The sequence below is a fragment of the Pipra filicauda genome, unplaced genomic scaffold, assembly GCF_003945595.2.
Source record: "Pipra filicauda isolate LSUMZ 115617 unplaced genomic scaffold, ASM394559v2 scaffold266_size1643727_pilon, whole genome shotgun sequence".
Lineage (NCBI taxonomy): Eukaryota > Metazoa > Chordata > Aves > Passeriformes > Pipridae > Pipra > Pipra filicauda.
In genome coordinates this window covers 1,512,110-1,538,454 of record NW_024104383.1, presented here as the reverse complement: position 1 = coordinate 1,538,454, position 26,345 = coordinate 1,512,110, and the positions used below count along the sequence as shown (strand labels likewise).

General features: G+C 48.5%; 3 protein-coding genes across 9 annotated transcripts; 1 reads left to right on the top strand and 2 right to left on the bottom strand.

The window, feature by feature from the left end:
* Nucleotides 1-902: 902 nt before the first annotated feature.
* HAGH (hydroxyacylglutathione hydrolase) lies at nucleotides 903-11,222 on the bottom strand. Of its 5 annotated transcripts, none has more exons than XM_027736101.2 (10): nucleotides 11,168-11,213; nucleotides 9,330-9,360; nucleotides 7,767-7,948; nucleotides 7,291-7,355; nucleotides 6,320-6,437; nucleotides 5,256-5,364; nucleotides 4,251-4,354; nucleotides 3,715-3,816; nucleotides 3,365-3,444; nucleotides 903-2,881 (listed from the first exon to the last, which is right to left on the bottom strand). In XM_027736101.2, the coding sequence occupies exons 3-10, from the start codon at nucleotides 7,869-7,871 to the stop codon at nucleotides 2,782-2,784; spliced, it is 783 nt and encodes a 260-aa protein (XP_027591902.1). In that variant the 5' UTR covers nucleotides 7,872-7,948; nucleotides 9,330-9,360; nucleotides 11,168-11,213; the 3' UTR covers nucleotides 903-2,781. The 5 variants fall into 5 exon arrangements, with proteins under 5 accessions (XP_027591902.1, XP_039238281.1, XP_027591901.1 ...); XM_039382347.1 differs by lacking the exon at nucleotides 11,168-11,213 and adding an exon at nucleotides 10,801-10,861; XM_027736100.2 differs by lacking the exon at nucleotides 9,330-9,360 and having other exon boundaries at nucleotides 11,168-11,222.
* A 28-nt stretch (nucleotides 11,223-11,250) lies between these two features.
* On the top strand, nucleotides 11,251-12,200 carry FAHD1 (fumarylacetoacetate hydrolase domain containing 1). The gene has a single exon (XM_027736171.2). The coding sequence runs from the start codon at nucleotides 11,381-11,383 to the stop codon at nucleotides 12,050-12,052; it is 672 nt and encodes a 223-aa protein (XP_027591972.1). The 5' UTR covers nucleotides 11,251-11,380; the 3' UTR covers nucleotides 12,053-12,200.
* A 1,682-nt stretch (nucleotides 12,201-13,882) lies between these two features.
* On the bottom strand, nucleotides 13,883-25,905 carry MEIOB (meiosis specific with OB-fold). Of its 3 annotated transcripts, none has more exons than XM_027736165.2 (15): nucleotides 25,762-25,905; nucleotides 25,269-25,337; nucleotides 24,112-24,193; nucleotides 21,148-21,205; nucleotides 20,539-20,670; nucleotides 19,722-19,794; nucleotides 19,148-19,343; nucleotides 18,717-18,817; nucleotides 17,081-17,133; nucleotides 16,852-16,947; nucleotides 16,368-16,469; nucleotides 15,737-15,890; nucleotides 15,192-15,375; nucleotides 14,666-14,752; nucleotides 13,883-14,376 (listed from the first exon to the last, which is right to left on the bottom strand). In XM_027736165.2, the coding sequence occupies exons 3-15, from the start codon at nucleotides 24,178-24,180 to the stop codon at nucleotides 14,266-14,268; spliced, it is 1,416 nt and encodes a 471-aa protein (XP_027591966.1). In that variant the 5' UTR covers nucleotides 24,181-24,193; nucleotides 25,269-25,337; nucleotides 25,762-25,905; the 3' UTR covers nucleotides 13,883-14,265. The 3 variants fall into 3 exon arrangements, with proteins under 3 accessions (XP_027591966.1, XP_027591969.1, XP_027591967.1); XM_027736168.2 differs by having other exon boundaries at nucleotides 24,112-24,187; XM_027736166.2 differs by lacking the exon at nucleotides 25,762-25,905 and adding an exon at nucleotides 25,525-25,539.
* Nucleotides 25,906-26,345: the final 440 nt, after the last annotated feature.

Below are 26,345 nucleotides of genomic sequence, written 5' to 3'. Positions count from 1 at the left end.
CACCGGTGCTGGGACATGGTAAGAGTGGTCCTGGCTACCGGTTCGGGGGGGGCTGGGAGGGGCTGGTGCCCCGCCAAGGCAGAGCTCCGGGGTCAGGAGCCCACCGAGCCCAGAAAGCACCGAAGGCACAGGAAGGGCAGGGACAGAGCCCTGCTCCAGTGCCTTTTCCAGCTGGACACAAATCCTGGTTCAGGGTTGACCGTGGTCCCCCCCAAATAGAATAATTTAGGATGGAAAGGCCCACTGAGATCGAGTCCAACCATTTCCCCAGCACTGCCAAGGCCACCACTAACCCGTGTCCCCAAATGCCACATCCACGGGGCTTTTAAACCCCACCAGGGTTGGGGACCCTCTGCCCTGGGCAGCTGTGCCAGGGCTGGACAACACTTTCAGTGAAGGAATTTTCCCAGTATCCAACCTGACCCTCCCCTGGCACAACCTGAGGCTGTTTTCTCTCCTCCTGTCCCTTGTTCCCTGGGAGCAGAGCCCGACCCCCCCCCAGGTCCCCCCTCCTGTCAGGGGGTTGCAGAGCCAGAAGGTCCCCCCTGAGCCTCCTTTTCTCCAGGCTGAGCCCCCCAGCTCCCTCAGCTGCTCCTGCTGCTCCAGACCCTTCCCCAGCTCCACTGCCCTTCCAGCCCCTCAAATGTCCTTCCTGTCCCAATTGCCACTTGTGCAGGAGGGAACTCGCTCACAGGCAGCAAACCAGTGCTGAACCTGCTCCCTTCTCCTTTCACAAGAAAATACACTTGTCACAAGACCTTGAATAAAGCCCCAGAGGATCCCAACATGCCACCTGCTCACCCCAGGATTAGGCAGAAAGATGCTTCCTGTTGTTTGGCTTCAGTCACTTGTACAAAATAAATAAATTCATAAACTTGGGAGCTAAAGAACCCCCAAACAGCTCCATTTCCAGCCGTTCTTTATTTTTCCTCTGTCACAGCCACTCCAGTGTAGCAGCACAACATTCCAGTTCAGGAGGCAACAACAAAGCTTTAGGTACCGCTTTTCATTCTGAATTACATAAAATTTAGCATTTTAAAGCAAACAAAGACCTGGTGCTCATACAATGCCATGCAGGTGGTGTTGGAACAGCAGACACAGGGACACAGGTGACACCCAGGTGGTTCCAGCTCCATCGTGGCATCACCTACCAATGTGTGCCAGGGAGAGGGGAAGAAGCAGGAACCAAAATCATTTGAATATTTTCAAAGTTTCATCTGTAAAATATTTGTTTGAAACAATCTCTGGTCCTGGAGCATGTCTGTGGTACAGAGGAGACCAAGGAACCAGGAAGAAAAGAATATGAGGAGGAAGACGGATTAAAGATGCAGATGCCATGTGGGGCTGGTCCCACCCTGTCACTCACATCCCTTGTTTAAAGACCCCGAGCTGGAGGATGGGAATGCAGGAGGGGGTGACCCAATCACCACAAATCTGCATTTATTTCCCTCCAAAATGCACCCCATTCATCCACTTGGACACACTATTCCCTGTTGGAAAAGCAGCCCAAGGGGAGCTCCCTCCCTGCAGTTTCCAAGCTGGCTGCAGGCTGGGGTCACACAGCTCTAGTCATATAACCCTGGAGTGGTTTAGGGTGGAAGAAACCATAAACATAACCCAGTCCCAACACCCTGCTGTGGGCAGGGATGGCTTTTAACCCTGTGGACACCAAGAAACAGAAATGTGCCACTCTAATGTGGCTTCTGAGCCCCGTTTAACCAGCAACACATTGGCACCTTCACCAATTATAAGCTCACCTCCATGGCCTTTCCAGAGGCTGGGCCAGGCAGGGGCTGAGGGCAGGGGATGGACCCCAGCAGCACATGGCCCAGCACAGCTCCTGTCCCCAGAACTGCTCCCCAGGGCAGCTGCTCCTGGTTGGGCACAGGTGACAACTGCTCCCCTGCCCCGTTCCTCACAGCCAGGCACCAAGGAGCTGCTGTGGCACCAAGATCTGCTCAGGGCTCTCACCACTGCCCAGCTGGGACACTCTCACTCACCAGGAGTGGCTGCTTCCTGGGATTTGGAGCCATCAGGCAAAGCCCTGCTCCGTCGGTGCAGCACTGACACAGGTAACTCTCAGGTCACAGGTAAGAGCAGTGAGCAGGTCCATGCAAACAGGCTCAAGACTGGAAGGGTGTAAGCAGTGCAGTACCTGGGAAAAGTCACTGCCATCCATGCCAGGGAAGGTCAGGGAGAAGGGAGAAGCTGGATGTCCCCACGTGCCATTCCCAGAGCCAGGCTGCCCCACGTAGTTCCCAAATTACACCCTGAACTGGCTCTGGCAGAGCAGGTCTGTCACTGGGAACTGGTTTTAGCGGAGCCAAAAGCGACACTCAGAACGTTGCAGCAGCAGCATGGAAGAAACACTCAACTCTTCAACTACTGTGTTTGGTCTCTGCTTTACACAAAGGCACCTCGGCCCCAGTCCCACTGTCTGCATCCACATCAGGCTCCTACAAAACTAACAGGAGCTTCTTCCTAAACCTCCAGGTTTGATCCTTCCCAGCCCAGCCTCTGAGCCTCACACCAACACTGGTACAATGATCTGCACGTGACACGTGACAGCTCGAGAGACAGCAATATAGGGATAAATATTCTTCATCGTAATATAAATATGCTGTAGAACATCTCAACAAGGGCAAAGTGCTTTTCTTCTCCTTAATTAAAACAAAATAAAGACCTAGACAGGACTGTCTCAACCACAACAGAAGGTCTGACTCCTAGAACAGGTGAATAGTCTGAAGGAGGCCGGGGCTGACGCTGCGGCGCGGGCGGTGCTCAGTCCCGGGGCACTCGGAAGTTGTCCTTCTCCTTCCTGATGGCCCCCATGGTGCGCACGGGGTCGGTCTCCCCCGCGTGCTGCTGGACTGTCTTCTCCCTGCCAGGAAGGAGGGAAGAGCAGGACGGGAGAAAAATCTCAGCTGGGAGGTCACAACCGTTTCACTGCATCGGGGGAAAAGCTGCGCTCGGAGATCAGACTCGGGGCTTTGGCAGAGCAGCTCTGAGCAGCTCCCCTGCTCTGAAGGCTCACGGGCAGCAGGGAATTGCAAACACTCTCCTGCCTCCAACACCGTCTTCTGCTGTGTCCCTCTGCCAAACTCAGCTTGCTTAAGGAACACAAGGACACAGCAGAGTCTGTTCTGTCTCCTGAGTCAGGGATGGATGCTCACCACAGCCCTCAAATCCAGCCAGCTTCCCAGGACAGCCAGTGTGTTCTAAGGAGGGTCTTGGAGGCATCCAAACAGGAATATGACAGGCAGGAGAGCAATTCCCACTTACGGCTCTTTCTTTGGAGACCTCCTCCTTCCTGCATTCCCACTCCCAACACAAGGACATTCCCACCCCCACGCCTCCTCCATACCTCACTCTCATGAAGGGGTTGTAGGTGAACTCCTCTGCGATGGTGGAGGGGATGGTGGGCTCTCCACTGTCGTACCGTGCCTGGAACAAGGAATGTTTGGTGAACAAGGAATGTCCTGTACATAGCAGGATGTTTTTGAGGAGGGTCACGTCTCCACCAGGCAGCAAACCACCTTCTCTGGGCACACCCAGACCCCACTCCCTGGAACACAACATCCTGCAGCTCCTGGCTCTCAACTCCCATCCCTCGGCCTCTCTTTCTCCCCAGTGTTGTCTCATCTCCCCCATCTCCTCAGCAAGGCTCTGCCCCCACGAACCCATCAGGTCTGGGGAAAGGATGACCCAGCTTACCTTGGCCCACGCCAGCTTTTCCTGGATATTGGCATTATTGGGTTCAACGTGCCGAGCAAACTTGAGGTTGTTGATCGTGTATTCGTGGCCACAGTAAACCCTCTGGGAAGGGAAGGAAGGGTGACACTGGGTAACTCTGAAGCTACAAAGGGGCAGTGCCAGGTGCCACCACCAGAGTTATGAGGCAGCAGGAACAACAAAGTCAACCTGAGGGCACGTGACACTTTCCATGGAGATGTGCTTGGGACAAGTGCCAGGAGGTGCCAGCCAGGACTACCTGCCAATTCAACAGATGAAAGAGCCCTGTGTCCCAGCTCAAGAGCCTCTAATAAGCAGCCCCTGCTCTTTCCCCACATTTGGGGCAGGCATTTCCTTCCCAGAGGACTCCAGCTATCCATCAAAGACAACTCCCCACATCATTTCTTCCACACATGAGAAAACCTCCCTTTGAACAACAGTACTATTGGGAAGGCAGTTTCCTTGATGCCTGTGGTGGTTTCTGGCTGGTGAACTCCCACAAAAGGAGAGGTTCCTACCGTTCTGGGGTCCAAGCTGCCCAGAATCTCGATCAGCGCCTTGTACATCTCCTCCGGGGTTCCCTCGAAGAACTTCCCACAGCCAGCCACGAACAGAGTGTCACCTGCCAGGGAGGGGTGACGTGGCATCAGACCCACACGAGGCTCCTCACAGCACAGCCTGGGCACAGGGTCCCCCGGGGCTCAGCCCTGCCATTGCTGTCCCCACCACAGCAGCAGAAGGCACAGGCACAGCCAGGCTGCCCCGCACGGGCTCGGTGCCACACAAACCCACGTGGCAAACGTGGTTTCTATGACACAAAACCCCACAGCCTGGCCAGGCACACCCTGCCAGCACCTCCCTACCTGTGGGCAGCCCGCTGTCCCCTCCTGTCCCTCCTGGAGTGGACAAGGAACTTGCTCTTTGCTATGAAGTTGAACAAAGATGAGTCACCTCTGCATTTCTCCCCAGTGCTCCCTAAAATCTTGCTTAAGCCATTACCTCTTCCATGCAGCAGCTGGTACAAGCTCTGGATAACACCCAGCAGGACAGGGATGACCTGGAGTCTGGGGAGACTGGGCACAGCCTCAAGGAAGGGGGGACCCTGCTCCCCACACCAGGATCCAGACCCTGGCTAGAACAGTGGAGCAGCAGCCCTCCTTATTCCTCTATTTGCTCCTCTCTCAGTTTTGTTACAGACATGAGCACAGATATATGGAAAAGCAACAGGTTCTGGGATCAGCCAGTTTGGCCTGGGACAGGAAACCAACAGCTCTTGTTTCAAGGAAGAAAATGCTGGATGTAGGACTCATCCAGGGCTCGCTCCTGACGTCGTTTGCAGGGTGTCCAGCACTGGTTTACAAACCCAGAGGGGTTTCACCAGTTCCACCTACAATTCCTACTTGGCAAGGGGTAAGATGTGGATGTTCGAGCAGCTGCACTGGCAGGAAGGGCCGGATGCACAGCCAGAGGCAGAGGCAGAGGGGGGGCTTCTGTCTTTGCAAGGGAACCTCCCAACTCCTCACCTGTAAAAACTGCAGGTGGCTCGGAGCTATTTGGCTTAGTCACATAATAACAGATGTGTCCCGAAGTGTGACACGGCGTACTGAGGCATTTCACATTAAGAGATCCCACCTGAGAAGAAGGCAGAAGACTGGAGCTTAAGCTTCTGTTTGCTACCAATCGTATGGTTAGAAAAGAATTGCAACTATTACAGTGGTCTAGTGCTCCTACAGGCCCAAACTGGCACAAAGCTGGCCAGGAAGCATCAGCTCTGCTCCTGGGGAGGCCAGTGAGGGAGGGCTGTGGCAGGGACTCGGGAGGGAGCTGTTTCCTTCGAGCAGGTGCTGGGACAAAGAACTGCCAGATCCTTTCATTTCCATGCAGAGAGACTCAATGCCCAGTTGGCAGCAAGAGCCAACAGATCCAGAGCAACACAAAATCCTAAACAAAGCTGATCAGGCGTGAAAAAGCTGCAAACAACAATAAAGCTGAAGGGAAGAAGTGGATGACACTCAGGAAAAGGGAAGGATTGAACACAGCCTCATCCCCACACCTTCTCGTGTACTCCTGTGCTCCCTCCTGTGCTGCTGCCCCCCCAAGGTGCACCCAAGGCCAGCAGTGACATTCATGCCAGTTTGTGTCATCTGCCAGCTCTCCTGTAAACAAACAGCCTGGTTCCAGCCAGGCCTGCTGCTTCAACTGGCACTGCTGGCCCCCTGTCCCCTCAGCCCGTGTTCCAGCCGTCATTCCCACAGGAACACTCGCATTTGTTCAGTGCAGAGCACGAGCCCTGTCCTGTCACACGGCTGTTCTGACCCCCCCAGGAGCACAGGACACCCAGCATGTCCCAGGTGCCTGGGCCATGCCAATGCTCTCAGCAGCAAGAGATCACTGGCCAAAACAAGACAGGGGGGTCGCAGCGCACAGGGCTGGAAAAGGGTGAAAGCTGCACTTCAACTACTCCATCCAGGAGGTGTTGAAAGGTAAGAGAGCTGTGAACACAACAGGAACTCGGGGCAGACCACACCTGTCCAGCTGTGACACAACAGGAGCTGCCCCACCACATCCTGCAGCTCCCTCCCTTTACCTGGAGTGCTGTCAGGTGGGACACCTTCTGGGTCAGAGCTCCCACTCTGTTGTCTCCCCCGTACACGTGCAGCCCTGACTCCATCTTTACAAGCTTCTCATTTCCTCCAGCATGGTCCCTGCAACATCAGAAAAATGGATTTGGGAAGGAATGAAGAGAAATTTAAGGTGACTTATATTGCAATGGTAACCTGCAGGTGATCACCTCTGATCAGTCACTCTCCCAGTATGTAACACTCTTCATATTAAAGAATAAGCCATGTCAACATGAGAGGAGATAATTTCTCCAGTATTTAGGGCAGTGAGAGAGAGGAACAATCCCTGAACAACTTCCTACCTAGTTGGGAAACACCAGCCTTAGGGGCTCACAGTCAACTCTCCAGTTACTAGGGCAGGGAGAAAATGGGATAAGTGGGATATGCAATCCATCATCCCACAAGACACCATGGAGCAGGCACACAGGTATCCAACAGCTCAGCATTGACCTGTGCTGCTGGTTTGTCCAGATCAGAGCTGGTCCTTTGGCTCTCCAGCCACAGAGGTGGCTCCACTCTGACCCACAGGAGAGGTTGCTCAGGTTCAGCACTGCTACAGCAAAACACTCCTCTTTACACCCCTGGCAGAGTTAATCTGCACCTCGGGGGATCCTCCCACAGCTGCTGGCTGTGAGCAGGACACCTCAGGGGCATGCCCTGGCACCTCAGTGCAGTGTGCTCCCTCCACACCCACAGCCACCCCCACACCCAGGTACTGCACTGGCCACCTGGGAGGAATCAGCATTTTAAAGGTTAAAGGCACTGACACAGAACTCCTGGTCTGGACAGTGCATCTGCTCAGGCAAGCCCAAGGGAATGAGCTCTGACCCTTCTCCTCACACCTCAGCTGCTGCTGAGAGATCACCTTGCTCCAGAACAGCAGCAGCTCCTGGCTGCCTGTGTTTGTGCCCAGGGACCCCAGGCTGGGGGTGGTTACCAGTGGTGGTGGGTGGTCAGGACAGTGGTCAGCCTCACGCCGTGCTTCTTCACTGCATCCAAAACCTGCGGGCACAGGGCACACAAGGGCAGTTACACCTCGCCTGGAATGAGCTGCCAGCACACCTGGTGTCACCTGGACACAGCAGCAGCTCTGCAGGGAGCTCATCCCTCCCCAGGGGGTTCCAGAGCAGGGCACGAGGGCTCTGACCCAGCCAGTGACTGAGCCCTCAGTCCCATTGCCTGCTTTCTGCTCTACATCAAACCAAGGGCAAAACCCCAAATGAGGTCAGGGAGCCCTGGAGCCAGGGCCAGGCTGGCTGGGCAGGCAGCATGGCTGTGAGCCCTGCCTGCACCTCTGCACAGCCAGTATTTCCTGCCTTTCCCCCACGCCCGAGTCGGCGCGTCAGCAATTCCCTCATGGATGCAGCAACCTGGAAGGATGTCCCAGAGCCACTGCTCCCAGGGCAGTGTTACCTTCTGGGGGTTCACAGGGTCCACGATGGCAGCCTCCTTGGTTTCCTCATCGATGAGGAGGTACATGTAGTTGTCTGTGAGGGCTGGCAGGATTTCCACCTTCATGTCGGCCTGTGGGACCGTCTTCGGCTCCCTCCGCTCGTGCTCCGTGTGCAGGAAGAAAGCTCGCAGCTGGGCTGGACCTGGGCACCCCAAAAACAGCCACACCTCAGCCCAGGCAGGGGGAAAAGTGGGACAGAGCACAGCCAGACCCCAATCCATGATCCCAGAGAAGGGAGGGTATGGACAGCCCAACCTGCCTTCTCCAGAGGAAGGGGAGTGAGGCCACCACAGGACAAAGCCTTGGAGCCTGGCAGTGTCACCTTGTGCCCCTCAGCTGCCCCAAGGGGGACGGGACACTTGGCTCATGCAAGGAAAACACTGTGCTTGGATCAGAGAGGAGGTTTCAAGGGGCAGGAAAGCAGAACAGAGAGGGAACAGCTGGACAAAGGCCAACCTAGACAGTGACTTTGCAAAAAAAAAAAAAATCACAAAAGACAGCCAATTACAGCCAAAAGACAAAAAGGGGGGTGGAGAAGGAGAAATACAGAAATACAGGCCCTGCGACAACAGAAATATCTGGTTTGTTACTTGAGGAAGTGACATCCTGCACAATCCATGGAGAGAAGTCAAGCTCTCCATAGAAGGAGGGCTCCCTGCCTGGCCAGGTAAGAGGCACACACAGGGCTCTTGTCATGGGCTACCCTGATGCAACAGCAGTAGAACATGGAAATATTTGCTTTTGGTTAAATGTTTAATCAGATCCAAGAAGCAAGTTCCAGAGGAAAATAACCTGGGCTCCACTGTTCAAGGCACAGATTAGCAGCACTTAAAGAAACAACCAAGCCCTAAGAGGCTCTGCCACAAAAAATAAAGGAAGGGAAAGGAAGAGAACGAGGTCTTCCATTGCTGGGGCCCTGCAGTTCAGACCTGGGTCCACACACGTGCAGGGAAAGAGGTATCAGATCCTGCAGGTCAGGAATCATTGTCTGAACACCATCAAGGTGTTTGCTCACCCCCAGAGGTGCCTGTGCTGGGCTGAGCTGTGCTGGCACAGCCCCGTTTCACTGCACCACCGACTCTCCCTGAGGCTCCCAACACTCCCTGCTTGGCCACCTCCCTCGGTGCCAAAGGGAGGGGTCCCCGTGCTGCCATCACCCTGCCCCACTCTCCCAAAGCAGCTCAGGCCTGCCCAGCCCTGATAAGAGCTGCTCCAGGGAGAAGAGCCCCACAGACCTGCAGCTCCATGGGCTGATGGGGCTGGGAAAGTGAGATCCAGCCCTGACAGGAGCCAGAGAGCTGCTCCTGCTGCAAACCCAGCCTGGAGCTGTCAGGCCTGTCTGCTGCAACTGCCCAGAGCTTCTCCCCCTTCTACCTCCACCATCCCACCTGCTTACAAGGGAAGGGAAATCAGGAGGGCAAATGGCAGTAAAATTAAACACTGTGCTCGAGAAAACCTCAAGCCAGGACGGAACAGGCATGCACTGGGTATTGATGGTGAAGTATTCAGGAAAGCATCCATACCTGCCAAGTGTTCCTCTGGAGCAGAAGACTCCTTTCAAAAAAAAAAGAACAACACAAAAAAGCCCTTACTATTCCTTGATAGGAAAAAAAATTCCCAAAAAACAACTGCTCCCTAACACAGAGCACTTCTGGCTGCTGTCAGTCACCAGAGCTGTATATACTGGGTGTTTGTTTGCATGCCAGACACTAACTGGGGAAAAAAACACAACCAAACAAAAGAAAACACAACCTTAACTTCAACTCAAAGGAATTATTCACATACTTAAAATGCTTCTTTCCTGTGAACCATCTCTAACCTTGGCCAGGATCCCAAAGCCTCTTTGCATGTTTAATTCACAACTCTTACAAAACAAACAAACAAGCTACGCCACATAAGGAAATGTTTTCTAACATGTAATTTCAACAAAGGAACGAGAAAACATCCACCAAGAAAGAAACTCACTCCTTGTGAATTCCCATCTGCAGCTCAGCTGCCCCTTTCCAGCCTGCCCAGTTGGAGCAGACAGGAGTGCCCTGCTCTGAGAAGGGCGTGTTCTGAGAGCTGGTTCAGCTCAAAGCTGCTCCCCAGCTGAGCACCAACTCCTTGTCACACACACAGCTCTGCTCCAAAATTAACACCCAGTGACTTCATTTTCGCTCACTTTTGTACCACGTCCCTCCTGACTTCAGGCCTGGAGCAGAGCAGTGGAGCAGTGGGGAGGGCAGAGTCAGCAGCCTCTGAATCACACACTTGGCCTTCCTAGAACAGCTCCTCAGCACAGCTGGAGTGGCCAAGATGAAAGAGTTTGCAGCTGGAAGTGTTAATGTCATCACAGAAACGCAGACGTGCTGCAGACTGACAGAGCAGGTTCCCTCAGAACGGGGCTGCTTCGTGCACTTCCTCCAGAGCATTTTGGGTTACTCGTTTTATTACATAAAAGAGTGGAAAATTCCTGTGTCAGACGAGGCTGTCACTCAAGACATGACTGCACGCCCAAACCCAGCTGCACACCCCTGCACCGCCTCACAAGAGACACCACACTCGCTCTTTGCACACTCTGCACGCAGGTATTTTTTGGATACCCGGTGGGTTTGTGGCTCCTCACAATACCAGGTGAGCTGGGCCCCAGACCCAGGGCAGCTCCCGTTCCCACCCTGCGGCCCGGGGAGCTCGGGAGCTGCCAGAGCTGCCAGGCACTCGTGCGACAGCTCCCAAGACAGCAGCAGGGTTTCCGTGCCTGCAGTGAACCCCGATGGATTCTCGCTCATTTCTCCATCCCTTACAACCGCAGCGATACAAAAGGCCTCTGGCAAATCTTCCCCGAGAGGCTCTGAAGCCAAAGCCCAGGCTCTGCGTCAGGGAGACTCCCTCAGAATTTAGGCCCGGAATAGAAACGCAAAGCTCGGACAGTGTCGCCAACACAACGTGTCACCCCCCGAGCCCAGTTCAAAGGCCAGCCCCGGCCCCCCGCCCTCCTCCCCGAGCACTGACCGGCGCTGCGGGGCCCGGCACCTCCGCGGGGCCTCCGCCACGGGCACGGACGGGAACAGCCGCGGCAGCGCCGGCTGCGGCCGAGCAGGACCTGCCCTGCTTGGGGCTGTGAGTCAGCGCAAACCCGGCACCCCCCGAGCACCGCCCGAGCACCCCCCGAGCACCGCCCGCGCCGGGAACCGCGAGCGAAGCCGCCCGGAGCGGCCCCGGGGCAGCGCTCGCCCCGCGCGGCCCTGCCGGGGCTGCCCCCGCCCCACGTACCCGCTCGGAGCGCGGCCCCGAGGACGGCCCCGGCTGCCAGGGCGGCGCCGAGCCCCCGCCAGCCCCCGCGGAGCATCGTGCGCCGCGCCCCGCCCGGCCCGGTTACCTTCGCTGCCCGCCCGGCGCCGGGAGGCGGCGGCAGAGCCGGCCCGGCCCGGCCCGGCCCGCTGAGCGGCGGGGGCGGCGCTGCTCCCGCCCGGCCCCCCCGGCCCGCCCGCCGCCGCTCGTTCGCCGACCCGGCCGAGGAGGCGGAGGAGCGGCCCGGCAAGGACAGCCCAAGGGCGGCCGCCTTGCTCCGGGAAGGAGACGCGCCGCGGCCATGGCCTCCTCCAGGCCCCTGTCCCGCTTCTGGGAGTGGGGCAGGAACATCGTGTGCGTGGGGCGCAACTACGCGGAGCACGCCAAGGAGATGGGCAGCGCCCTGCCCACGGAGCCCCTCTTCTTCCTCAAGCCCTCCTCGGCCTACGTGCGCGAAGGGTCGCCCATCTTCCGGCCCTACTACTGCCGCAACCTGCACCACGAGGTGGAGCTGGGGGTGGTCATCGGCAAGAGGGCCCAGGCCGTGTCCCAGGAGGCTGCCATGGAGCACGTGGCGGGATATGCCCTGTGCCTCGACATGACGGCCAGGGACACGCAGGAGGAGTGCAAAAAGAAGGGGCTGCCCTGGACCTTGGCCAAGGGCTTCGGCTCCTCCTGCCCGGTCAGTGACTTTGTGCCCAAGGAGAAGATCCCAGACCCTCACAAGCTGCAGATCTGGCTCAAGGTGAATGGAAAGCTGAGGCAGGAGGGGGACACCTCCTCCATGATCTTCTCCATCCCTTACCTCATCAGCTACATCAGTCAAGTATTCCCCCTGGAAGAAGGGGACTTGATTTTGACAGGGTCTCCCAAAGGAGTTGGGTCCGTGGAGGCCAACGATGAGATAGAGGCTGGGATCAAGGATGTGCTCTCCATGCGGTTTAAGGTGGCGCAGCAAACACGGGGATCCTAAACCAGGAGCCTGCCTGGGACGAGGCTCCTTGGGGGACGTCTGGTGAACAAACACTTCCATGGCCCAAGTGCTCTGTGTGCTTCTCTCCTGTGATGATTTGAGCTTTGCCAATGTATTGCCTAAAAATAAAAATTCTTGATCAAACAGAGTGGTGATGGAGGAGTTACATGTGTAACAGTAAATCAAGAACTGCAGCTTCACAAGAAGTTTCTTGGGATGTTTTACAAAAGAAAGATGTTTGATTTTTTGATCAGTTTTACAATTCCTCCTGCATTTTCCAATGATTAAATGAGGATGGCTTTTTCTCCCGCTCCAAGGAGTGAATGCAGCAGGAAGTGTACCAGATGCTTGGCAGATTGATTTTGTCCTAAGCTGATCTTTAAATATGTTCTAAAAGTGAAATAATACAAAAGATCAAGAATAAAGAGGCTCCTGGGTAAAGATCACCAGTAAATTTGTCTTGGCTTTTACTGATTTAAATCCAATTTTAATAAAAATGTAACTGCAGCAATTGCTTTTACTTAGACAATGCAGTGCAGCAGTTGGAGGTTTTAAGTATTTCCAGCTGCTCAAAGCCACGCTGTGGAACTTTCCCCAGTTCCAAACTCCAGCTGATCCAACACTCCCCACTGGTTTGCATGACAGCGAGTTCCCTTTCAATTCCTTGGAGCGACAGAGTAAGTTGTAAAATATAATTAAAAAAATCCTCCCCACACAAACATCAAAACTTACCATTTTCAAAGGTTGCACAGAACTGACTCGTTTCTAACAGAAACAGATGGGATAAGTTTTTTACATACGTGCAAGCACCACAGTTAAATGCTTCCATTTACTGGAGTCACATCTTAATAATTGCTAGGAAAAGATTTGTTTTTAAAAGTGGGGAGTTTTACAGAGAAAATTCCTGTCTCCCAAAGTCAAGCACCTCTGTGAGAGCTGCATGGTCCAGGGTGCTGCACATCACACTGTGAAAAGAGAGCAGAACGTTGCAGGATTAAAATAGACATCAGGGTGAACAATCCTGGAAGAGGAAGGATGGAATTAAGTTTCTGTCCTGTTTCCATTTCCTCGTGCCTGTCAAACATTCCCGTTTATGGTGACAGCAGCAATGCATCATGAGCAGTTTGGTCTCCAGCCCTGCATTGACAGCAGAGCCAAACTGGGAATAAATTATTGGAAACATTCACTTCAGAACCTGAACTGTTATGGCTGGAAAATGTTGAATCATTTAATGCTACAACAGGGGTGCAGTGATCCAGCACTGGCGGCGTTTTTTGGGGTGTTTAATCCCTTGTTCCCACCTGTGGGAGAAGGGGATGCAGTCCTGGTGGATTCTTGTCAGAATTCGCTGTTTCTGTGGTTGTTTTCTCTGTGCCACGTTGCTTTAAGGGCAGGTGGGGCACGAGGGTGACCCGAGTTCCTCAGGGTGTCCTGGCATAACGAATCCCTTGCAAGAGGAGGGCTGGGGGATCTCCCACTGTTTGGAACAGGCTGAGTCCCAACGTGCTCAGAAGGTGAGAACTGGAGAATGCAACAAATACACCAATGGCAGGGGAAGCTAAGGACAGAAATAGATTAAGAATAGGGAAAAAATACACGAGAAAGGCAAAGTATACCTACCTGGGTTCTTTATGTCCAGTGAAGGACAGCTACTTTGGTGAAGAAGAGTCCTTTCCTCTCTGCTGCTCACAGTCTCAGCTGATTGTCAGAGGGCACTGCTAATTGATGACTGTTCTAATCAATAAGCCTTAGTCTGCCCCAAAGAGAGTCACCTCTTCTGTTGCCACAGGTTCCGTGTTTGGACTCACCAAGGTGCACCACAAACCCAGGCAGTGTTTCAAAGTGGGTCTTTATTTATTTAAACTAACACAAAAGTAGCAAGGCAATTAAAACACAGAAGTCAGGAGATCTGTCCTGACCTATTTGTCATTTCTGATGTTTTCAGAGATCTCAACTGAGTGAAGAAACTCTTCACCCTCCTTGGAAGGGGTTGACTTTGGGAGAACTGACTTTTAAGCTGAGGCCCAAGTTACTTTCTGAAGTACAATCACCTGAAGAAGATCAACCCAGAAGCCCATTTACAGGTATTAGTAATGCACATTCCTTCCTTACTGTCAGAACAGACTTGGCAAAACCGGACAACCAAAGAATTCCACCTCTAATAACACAGGGAAGGAAGACTTTTTCCTTGACATTGTTAATAGCATAATCTCTTATTTCCAGTCTCTTCCCAACAAGCTCTGACTCGCCTCTACAGGATCTGCCAGTTTGCAGGAAAGAAGATTCACTTTCATTCCGGTTCTCCAGTTGGGTGACAAAGTAACCTGGAAAAATAATTAGGGGTCTTTGTTTTCACTGCTGTACAGCACCTTGGCATAGATTATTTTCAGATGTCACACAGCATGATTGACACATGGATCCGTATTTTACACTATTTCCTGTGTGAGTGCACATTTGTGCTACATACCTGTCACTGCTGGAGAAAAACATTTGTTTTGTCCTGGAAACAGGGACAGAGGAGGGGGAGATGGGAGAGTAAGAACAGTTTTGCTAAGAAGGACAAGTTTAAGAGTGAAAAAGAGCCCCTGTTTTAAATGAAGACTAAATACTAACTTTGAAATAAATCTTGCTTCGTTCCAAAAGAAGCTGCCATTTCAATGCAGTCTTCTGGTCATCTTCCAGCATGAGGAATTCATGGACCTGTTAACATATGATTACAACATCTCCACAACAAAGTGAAGTTGAAAAGAGCATCTTACACATTTTTATACACGTCTAGGCTGTATTTTTCTATTTTAACATAGCGTTTGGTGTGATAATGTACCAAGGCAGTCAAATTAGCCAGAATAAATTGAGAATCAAAGTTAGGGATTTCCAACCACATTCTCAGAAAAGTGTGAATTAAAATAAAGCAATATTTTGAATTGGGTGTTCACTCTTACATTTAGCACAATTCTTATTAGCAGCTGCTGACTTCTCACTTTGGACTTGTTAAAAAGCTCAATGTATGTCTCTACCTACGTGCAATATTTTAAGCTGTTGTACACGCACGTGAAGAACATTTACATACATTTGTAATTGTTATCAGGCTTCACAGCCTGATAGGCCTTAAATAACAACCTCATTCCTCCCTACTTACTGTGCAGCCCAGCGTCTCCTCAGCCACACAGTCAGACAGGTAACAGGAATGGAGAGTTCCTGTGTGATCTGTCACATCCACGAGGATGTCAAAGCTTGCAAAGGTTGACTTTGACTCTGGAGAGACGTCGCTGCAGAAAGTGCAAGTGTTTGACATTTCGTTCACCACGAACCGGCAGATCGAGCTGAAGCAGAAGATAATTAATGCACATATGCAATTCCTCCTTGCTTGAAACGTTTTTCTAGACTGACATTTCCCAAGAGACTTTGTCCTTAACAAAAATTTCTCATCTTTTAAACTTTCAAGTCTGTCTGGGACAAAGTGGCCTCTTTTTTCTTGGCTCCAGGACCAGAAAGAGCAAGTCCTTCATGGAGCCAACTCCTCTTCCTTGCTACTTGTGGAAGTCTACACAGCAGAAATCCACATGGCATCCTCCAGAGGAGCTTTATTTCTTTTCCAGAAATGGACTAAAATAGTGTTCCACCTCATTTGGGTCAGGGAAGGAGGACAAGCAGTTTTTAATACAGTTTGAGGCAGTTGCTCACCATCTGTTGCGCATAACTTTGGATACATTATCATCAATGTCCAGGGTGGAAATGTAGCCATAAATAATGCCATAGACAGGGTCGGGTTTCCCATCACCCTGGAGAGCTTTTTCCTTCAGCTGTTCCACTGTATAAACATCAACTATAGTCTCCACTAAAATAAAAGACACGTTAAGTGGGTCTGAGCAAGAAATAATTCAAAAGAGCAACAGCAACAAAGGATCTGAAGGTAATAAAAAGGAGAGGATTTGATCTAAAGCATCAGAAAAGCCCCCCACACCTTCCTGTTGAAAAAGTCAAACAAAAGGGAACTAAAGTCAGGAAACTATCTACTATTTAGTCTTTGTATCCCTCAAAATGAGCTTTTGACAAAACACTCTCCCTCTCAGTTTTTCATATTTATTCAGGACAGAAAGAACACACCAGACAGGCTGCAGTTGGCACAGTCAACTGAAGGTACCTAATTAATAGAATAAGGGACAGCCCCAAGAATAACAGTCCAGATTTAAATACTGAGCCAGGCTGTACCTGAGCTTTGTTTCTCTGAACACACAGAGCAAGAATTCTTGCAGCTGCACTCTGAAACCACAGGATATAGTTAAATGAAATCAGTGTCTGCACCCATACTTACAGTTAATGGGTTCATTTGCCTGCTCCTTCATTCTGTCATGCAGAGCTCCTGACTGGGCACTGTCCTTGATGAAGCTGAAGAGAACATTTGCTTCTGCTGTCTCTGAAGATGTATTTTTAAAAGTTATTAGGATGTGGCGCATGGAAAAATAACAGCAGCATTATATTCTACAACTTTGTGTTCTGGTAGCACCAACACATTGTCTCTTGGAATCAGCCAAGAGTTACTTTTCTCTTTTTTATTTTAACTGTTAGTTCTGCACTGAATATATGAAGACTGTTTAGATAAATAAAATACAATAAAAGAAATAAAAGAAATCAAATCAGGGTGGAAGCCAAAGGCATTGGTCATTTTATATCAGATAAAAAGCAGAGATCTTTGTAAGACAAACAAGCAGAAGAAATTAGACTTTCCAATAGATTAATTTGTGCATTATAGCCTATAATTATTATTAATACCAAAGCAGTACTTCAGCAGCTCTTACCTGGGTTAGTTGTAATGATGGTTTTGGATATCACAGTTGCAGTCATACAGTTCCTGAACTTGTCAAAATTTATTCTCACATCTGATGCAAATATAACTGTGCACAAAAAACAAAACAAACAAACAAACAAACAAAAAAACAACAACAAAAAACACACCAAAAAACCTGTTACTGTAGAATAAGTATGACATTTAGAACTACAGTAAACACAAAAACCAGACTGTTATACCTGTTTCTTGAGGGATCCAACTCTGTGCCAGCTGGATGGATTCATTATCCCAACTAAATTAAACAAAAGTGAATGTATCAAAACATTTTTGAAGGAGCACTCAAACTGTTTAGTACTTAACTACAAAATAATATAGTTAAAATAAAATCAGTCAAAGGGGACGTGACTCCTTTGTTGCACACACATGCCAATGAAATTCCAAGTGTATCCACAGCCAGGCAGGATGTTTTCTGGGCAAGTAACTTTTCTGTACAGTCTAACCCAGGCCCTATTTTATCCCATGCCAAGCAGGATAAAATAAATGATGAAATGCAAAATATACCTGGAAAAATGCTGTGTGTGTTTCAGAGGTGTGATAAAAGTAATTTGTCACTAAAGCAAGTCCCAGTTGACACGTTTGTCAGCTGAGCCTGTGCTGGGGGCCAGGCTGATTGCTCAGAGCCCTTGGCCAGATGTTCAGCCACTTTCCAACACTGGAATCTTTGTAGCTGCGCGTGATGAGGCTGGAGTGAGGTCAGTGGTGTCCCTCAAAATGGTAATTTCATGCTTAGGTCCCTTGATAAAATCTCATTCAGCTCCTCCTAAATCTGGTTGGCAAGGACGCTGCCAAAGCACGGATTTGTTCTGGTGGGTTTTTTGCTTAATCCTTGGAAAAAGATTTAAGATATTTTTTTTCCATCCAACATTGCTCAGCCACCTCTTCACTGATGGGCTCTGAAATCCCTTCTCTACAACACTGTTGCTCAAGTACCAGCTCTGAAACAAGGCTGTTGGAGGTGCTGCTCCACATTAACACTGGTGGCAGCCCAAGGGCTGGAAGACTTCACACTGTAGATGTTTGTTTTGTGTTTGTGAGTATAAACTGTGCAACATCCCACAGGTGGCAATACAGCTCATAGCTCACACAGTGCAGTGCTGTCTTTCTCCTTCTCTCGGGGGAACAAAGGTCATTTAGGTCATTTTTCAACCAGCCAACAGCAAACCCAGTGCCAGTGAATCCCCACACCCCCACATGTCCTTGCACGTAGATAAGGCACAAGTTTATTGAACAGACTATGGGCAAAATACAAATGTTCCTCTTAAATGAGTTACTGATTACATACATAAATGGTATGGATACAGTTGTGTTTGTAAATGGGACAGAGCTTGAAAATATGGCCAAAGTTGTATCAAAATGTTTCTGCGTTATTTTAAACGTTTAAAAACTGTTCCAACCTATTTCCATTCCACTTGTTAATTCTGCTCGCCTTTAAACACCAAGCACGTTCCTCTTTCCCCTCCCCAGACTGTGGAGGAACATGCAGCCTTTGCAGCTGGTTTTAAAGGCCATTTCCTGAATTAGTTCAAATGTCCACATTAAAAAAAGGAACTATTTGGAGCTAAGCTTCATTTTGCCATTCGTGAGCCAGCAGGCTGTCAGCAAGCCATAAAACCACACAATATATGTAAGGCCACTCTAATGCATCTCTTATTTTAGTCTCTTTTCAGTCTACATTGCTGCCTCATCACAGTTGCCTCCCAAATAACAATGCATTTAAATTAAAAACCAGTGTTATAGCAGGTGTGTGTTACAGTTAATTTATGTACCTACTCTTGCATTAATTTGTGTCTTTTAGTGAATGAAAAACCATTTTACCATACTATTGGAAAAGACCTCTCTGTTTCATCAAACAGCTTCACTTCACACCTCTGGCCTTTCCTTTTGTCTGCAGTCATAAAGTACTTTGGCTCCCCAACCTTTAAAAAGAAAAAGAAGCAGTCACTTCTCCTCTACTAAGCGTTTAGGAGAATAGAAGTAATAACCTAGAAAATAGAAGAGTTAGAAAAATGGGGGAAAAAAACCTCTGCAGACTACTAAAAAACGAGACCACTCAATTTCCCCCCTCATGTTGTTGATAAAAATCCCAAAGGGTGTGTGTGATTATTGTCACTCAGCTGAAGTGGCTCCAGCCTGAACAAACCACCCCACTGAGTCCTGTCTGCTACGAGGCCCAAAATCCATATTAGCAGTGAAGTTACTGCTGGTATAGTAGAGAACTACTGCTCTGTTGGGGCTCCTTGACTTACTGACATCACAGCTGCGAGCACGTTGAGGATCCTTCCATTGAGGCTTTGTCCATTTGCAACGATATCCCCCAGGGAATAATAATCCTGAGGGTCCTTGACAGGCAGGTGCAGCAGAGGAAGGAGCCTGGTGTCCGTTTCGTAACACAAAGAGGTTTTGACCACTGAGTGATTTTCACTGAGCAGTAATTTGTAGCAACTGGAGAGCGTGCACAGAACAAATCCCATCATCAGCATTGCACTCACCAGTGGATCAACAGGGTAAAATGCTAATTCTTGTGAGAAAACAACTTCATTCCTTTATTGTTTTCTCTCGAGAAAGAGAAAATTGGAGTAGACTTTACTCAAAGAATGAAATTTACTCTGTTTAGTTACAAAGAGCATAATTACTTTATCACCATATACTGAGAAATACATTCCCCTTTGAGATTATTTGACCAGACATGAACACAGGGAGGAAGGCACAGCTACACAGGAAAACTAACCCCAAATATTTCTACCAGTTACTGGGACTGGCTGGCAACTAAACAAGTGCTAACTTTGATCTTTCTGGAAAAAACTACCACTCTAAATTTACCTAGGAGTTACAGGGTTGAATTTTTCTTCCCTTTCTGCTTCCTTTGACTGAATTAAAGGGTTTTCGATTGTAACTAAAACAAAACATCGATAAGCAATGTTAGTAATGGTAGAAAATTGCTTATAGATACAGAGAAAGAGAGATTACTCTAAACATTATTGTTTTCAAGGTTGGTTTGGAAAGGAAAAGGTGTGTGAAAGAACTACTGCCAAATGTTTTCATACTGAAAACCCACATCTGTCCAGACAGCTCACGTTATGGCCAAAGTCCCCCTCGAGTCCTCAAGACACGCAGTGGAAACACAACAGCCCTGAGTTTTCGTGTCTGTGCTCTGCATGGTCACGAGTTTTACCCAAACAACCGTGGGCAGCAAAGGCTTTCTATTAATTTAACGAGATAAAAGCACATCCTGTAAATAAAGACAAGATTTTTGTGGTGGTTTTATGAACAATCATAGTCATATCTGTAACTAAGGGAGGACAAACACCAAACTACTTTACAGAGGTTGTTTTTAATCATTTATAGGAAGTCAATATAATGTAAGACTTTAGATTGGTTAACTACAGTTCACTGCAGCCAGTTCTGAGTGGCTGCACTCAGTGGGTTTGTGTCTGGTCTTTTTGTTGACATATTTACTGGGTTTGAGTTTAAATCCTCGGAATCTTGTTCCTTTCCTCTTTATACTTTACATAACTGAACAATTTGTTTCCAATTAGACTGTTTTCTGAGTCCTCAGAGAAAAATACAGCAAAGCCACCGACACAAAACACTGGTTTACACGCAAACAGAAACGTGGCAAGAATAAACTCTGACTTACCACAGTCCCCAACCCTGAAGCTTTCTGAGAGGGATCTGATATACTCCTCTCTGCCCCAGGACTGCACGTTTATGAAATAAGTTGGTGAATCACGGATGGTAAAATTGAAGGTGTATCTTTCCATCCCAATGTCTGCAAAACCAAACAGCGCTATTACAATTCTTAGCACAGCTTCATTTATAACTGGAATACAGGTATAAAAACTACTGGTTTGATGCTCTCCTGGGTTTTGCCATGAGGTTCCTCCCACTAGAGGTCAGCAGGCTGTGCAGGAACACCCTGGTGTTCGGGAATGGGCTACACCCCCACGTCCACCTGATCCCTTCCAGCAGCGTTTATGGAAGGATGGGCTCATAGTGGTACCAACTTCAGAGCCTGAAACACTTCCACGATGGAGCTTTTCCAGTTTCTAATTGATAAGGTTTAGCCAAACTAGTGCTGCTCTTTCATCTTGGTTCTCAAACACGCACCGTTTTTTTGCGTGTGCATTTTTGTTCTGTACATTTTACACTGAGGAGTCTGTTTATCATTTAAATATTGATTTCAGCCATCTATGCCAAATTATACCATTTAAGCAAACGAAGTAAAAAGAGTTAAAAGGGACTGTACTTTTTCGGTCTGGAAAGCTTCTGACATCTGTTTTCCCAATAACCACACCGATTACATTCTGAAAAATAAAGAGATTATAGAATACAAGGATTAAAGACAGATGTATATGATGAATTAGATTTCATGGAATTATACTCCACTGATGATAATAAACATATTTCTGACTGGTAATCATTTTAATCTATTTATTCCACAGTACCATATGAAAACTAAAACATAAACAGATGAGTTTACTTTAAGAAAAAATAGCCACTAATAAAAATATTAAAAGAAATACATCTGTTTCTGTTTGCAAAGACAATGGGAGGACAAAAGTTCACCTCAGGCAGTCACAATTTTGGCTGTTCTACAGCAATCTCTCCTCAGGTAGGCAGCAATGTTGTTGTTTCATGCTCTCTGCACAGGTCTCAGATCTCCTTAAATGCACCATGAAAAGTCTGGACAGGATTTATTTTCCGGTTAAGCATCCAAGGTTTCCCTGGCTGTCAGCACCACGAGACACACGTGTGCACCCCCGGGGAGGGCAGTTACCCTCCTCCTGTAAGCAGCCCCAATTTCTACAGGTGCCTCTTTCCGCCTGTCTTTCAACTCACTCAAAGGCAGCTGAGGCAAGGAACTGTCTTGTTGACTCACACCAAAATCAATCTTGTTCTGCTTTGCTAAACCTGTGTTTATTATGTAAAAGCACCCTGGTCTTAATTATCAAAGCTATGGGAGCAAACACACCCGTGAAGATATATATATATATAGCTGTGTGGTGGATTTTAGGTTTTTTAAAGTAGGCAGTCCTCAGTGAGAGAGAAGTGTTGCAGTGCTAGTCTGGGATTTAAGAGGTAAGCAATGAAAATTGGAATGGAATAAGGACAGGAAGGAGAGACTGACAGTGCAGCACCCCACGTCCTTCAAAACATAAAGCACCCCATGTGACTTCCACTTCACACAGTCATGGAAACCTGGAATGGTTTGGGATGGAGGGACCCTCAAGACCATTTTGTTCCACCCCCCTGCCGTAGGCAAGGACACCTTCCACAAGGACAACTTCTCAGGTTGCTCCAAGCCCCATCCAGGCTGGCCTTGGACACTTCCACGGGTGGGGCAGCCACGGCTTCTCCACTCGAGCCCTTCTCTCAGTACTGCCTGTGTCATTCCAGCAGAACCCCAGAGTCAGCCAGCAAGGGCAGGAGAACAATTTAATCATCCCCCCAGGATTAATTTTATACCTATTCACAAAGCAGTGTGACCTGCCTGACTTCACTGCAACAGTATTGACACGTGCTCAAAACTCAGCTGTGCAGTTCCCGGTTCCCTTGGAATCACTAGATGGAGCAAGGGAACTGCCTTATCCTGCAGTGACAGGCACTCAGGAAGAGGACACTGTACAGCAGTGCAGTCCAAGAGTTAGTGCATCTTCTGATGGAAGACTTTCTGTCCACAGCATGGAGTGATTTAGGTTACGATTTTATTTTTCTATTTTTGATTTTGTTTCTTTAAAAAATGTTTATCAGTTAAATCAAAAGAACTGACATTTAGGATGGCTCCCCACAGGAATTAAGCTGATGTAAATCTCCAGTTTCCAAAGGAAATCTGCCTGTCCCTGCTGGAAATTCATTCCCCTCTCTGTCTCTAACACCAGGCCTGCACAGTGAGCTGGCAGAGGGAAGTGATCTGGCTGGAAACTATTTTGGAGGGAGGGGGAAGGAAAACTTCCAGAGATCATTTCCTTGATCAGCTTATTGTGCAACAAGCCAAGCACTAATTTCACCAAGGGAGGAGGAGCAGAACACAGACCTTTGGAAGCGAGTCGTGCTGCCTCTTTTGACAGAGCATTGCTTGGGGCTGCTCAGCCAAATCCTGAGCTACACCACGGACACACTGCAAGTGTTTATACTTTAATCTATTTCACTTTTAAAAATAAGCAGCAAACTAATAAACATTCTGATGCTTTAAATGATATGTCTTCTGCTTTTTTAACATCCTAAACACACACTTATAGTTCTATCATGAATATGCTGTTTTATAAAAATGCTTTCATTACTATATGTTACTAACTGGAATACTCAAGATGAGTTTTATTTATAAATAAAAGCTTTTAACTGAGCTAGTGGATCGTTTTTTGAGAGTAACTGTCAATGACAATAAATTAGATTTGCTGGAGAACAGGAGTTTATGAAAAAAATATACAATATCACTGGGATATAGAACTCCTTCTCTCAGATCATCCCTTTTCTGTGATTTCTCTTTCAGTTGTTTAAAATAAAATAATAATAATAATTTTAAAAAAGTTAAATTTTGCCCCTCCCAAATAAAAAGTTGTGGAAGCAGGAAAACTTGTTTTCACTCTCTTCAGGAGCAACCTGGTCTAGTGGAAGGTGTCCCTGCCCGTGGCAGGGCGGTGGAATGAGATGAGCTTTAAGGTCCCTTCCAAGCCAAACCTGCTTTTTATTGGAAAGAAACAGAAACAATCCTATCTGACATGCAACTGGGAGACTTTTATCCAGGTAAAAGACAATTCACCGAGAGTTTTGTGTGAATAACTCGGGACAGTGTTATGAGCTCGGAGGGACTGAGCACACCAGGAGCGGGCCCTGCGTTCATAGGTGTGGTGAAAGACTGTTGAGGGTCCCAGATACATTGTGGCTGCAGAAAGCTGACTCTGTGATGCCTTTACTAATGTCTTCACTAACTCAGCATCCATTTAAAATGCTACAAAGAAGCCTCTGACGCTCAGACATTGAACTGTCCAGTCAATATCTGTAGTTGTGGTACCCGCAGACTGTGGACAACAACAGCATCAATTTTCATTTTGCTGGTTTGCACACAAAGAAGGGAAGGTCCTTTCTGTCTGACAATTATACTAATGCTCTTAGTACCTAAATCCATGGCAATTACATAATTTTGCAGTAATATAATACAGTCAGATACTGTTTCATCTCAGAACAAAAGGACCATGTCTATGAGACTTACAGGACGAGCAAGGTTTGGATGCAGATCTGAAAGTGCAACAAAGTCCCGTGCTGAACTAGAATAAGCCATTCTTTATCTGAAACTGGAGAAAACTAATTTAGATTTTTTAAAAATCTAAACAAATCACTTCAGACTATTCACAGCGAGAATAAAAAGTTATTTTTTAACACAAATGTTTTGACCTAATAGCATCTGTTTTCAATAAAAGCCATTTCGAGCCATCTGAAGTAGACAAGTCTTTATTGTTTGGATTTGGCGATGGAAGTTATGAATTTTACTGTGACTACTCTACCTGTGCTTCTCAAATAAAAGTCTGTGATTTTTATTTATTATTCATCATTAAATGAGTCCATTAGCACCAGCCTCTGAAAAATATTTACCCTCCTTCTCTCTGGGAAGTCCAACTGAATTTAATGAGGCAGTTCATATAAAAAAGGCAATTTATATGTGAGGAAAGAAAAGCATTGGGTTGCAAAGCACCTTAATTGAGGCTTTTGACTTAATATTAAACTACTTTAAAACATGAGTTTATTCCTTCCTTAAAGTAGAAAAGTTCTGAATTTATTAAAATAAAATTTGTGAAAATTAGTTCTTTCCAGGCTGCTCAGTCCTGTGAGAACTCAGGTCCTCTCTAGTGATGCCAAAGTGGGGCTTTGTTAGCCCCTCTGAATGCCTCTTATTATTTCATGGGTATCTCAGAGACTTTCAGATATTTAGCAAATAGTTGTCAGATTCTACTTTTTTTTGTAAAAGGAACCATCCCGTTGTCCAAATCTTAATAACCCTTAATAGGGAAGAACTGCTGGATGCTTGTTCAATGTTTATAACAAAGTCCTGAGGGGCTTTTGCAGTCCTTATACCTGGCACCTTGTGTGAGAATTGTTAACCATTTCATCAGGCAATCAGGTAAAGGTCTGTTGAACTAGAGAAGAAATAGTCTACGTTTTAAAAAAAGTAAGCAGTGATCTGAGAACAAAGTGATTTCTCTAAGAGAGCATTTCAAACTACGCTCTCACAGAGAGACAGCCCAAATTTGCCTTAGAGAAACCACTGAACAGTGGGTCCCTTCAACCTGTTCCCACACCATTAGATGGAAAGATTTACATTTTCTTCTGCAGAAACCTCAGCATCCCCCCAAGGCACGGCGATATCCTTACCTCCGAAGAAGTTAAATATTGTTCAGTGGCCACACTCACACCAGCTGAGTTGGGTCAGAGGAGCCAGCACTGGGAACACACGGATGGGAGGAAAATTAAAAAAGGTCATTTAGGACTTAAGATGCCCCAGGCCCCTACAGGGGAGGCTACAGCAGGAGCTGCCCCCCTCACAAAGCCCTCAGGGACCCCTCAGCACATCATGTACCCCCTCACAGATCCCTCAGCTACCTCATGGACCCCTCAGCCCATCACATACCCCCTCAGTTACCCCACAGTCCCTCACAGACCACTCGTGGACCCCTCAGTCCATCATAGAGTCATAGAATCATCTGGGTCGGAAAGGACATCCGAGATCATCAAGTGCGACCCTTGATCCACTACTGCCGTGGTTCCCAGCCCATGGCACTGATGCCACATTTAGTCTCATCTTAAAAACCTCCAGGGACGGAGAATCCACCACTTCCCTGGGCAGCCCATTCCAATGGCTGATTACCTTTTCTGTACAGAATTTCTTCATATACCCCCTCAAGCCCCTCACGGACCCTCAGTGCCCCTCGCGGACCCCTCAGGTGCGTGAAGGAGACAAAATGGCGCCGGCGCAGTGGCGGGAAAAGGGCTCCGCGGCCCTGTGGGAGCGTCCTCAGGGCCAGCACGGCACGAGGGGACAGGTTTCCCAAACCACTGACGGCATTCCTGCACTCAGCAGGATCACCGGTGGATCTCAAGGAGGTAACAGCAGGGTTAGATGGGAGATTGGGAAGGAATCGTTCCCTGGGAGGGAATGATGGCTGCCCCATCCCTGGAAGTGTCCCAGGCCAGGTTGGACAGGGCTTGGAGCAACCTGGGCTAGTGGAAGGTGTCCCTGCCCATGGCAGGGGGTGGGACTGGATGGGCTTTAAGGTCCCTTCCAACCCAAACCATTCTGTGATTCCATGACTCCAAGCCAACAAAGCACCAGCCCAGGAGTCTGAAGTCCGGTCTGTTCTACAATCATAAATGTACACCTGCAAGACAAAGCAAATTCCAGAAATCTTTGGAGAAACCATTCCCTACTTTCTTTTTCCTTTTTTTTTTTTT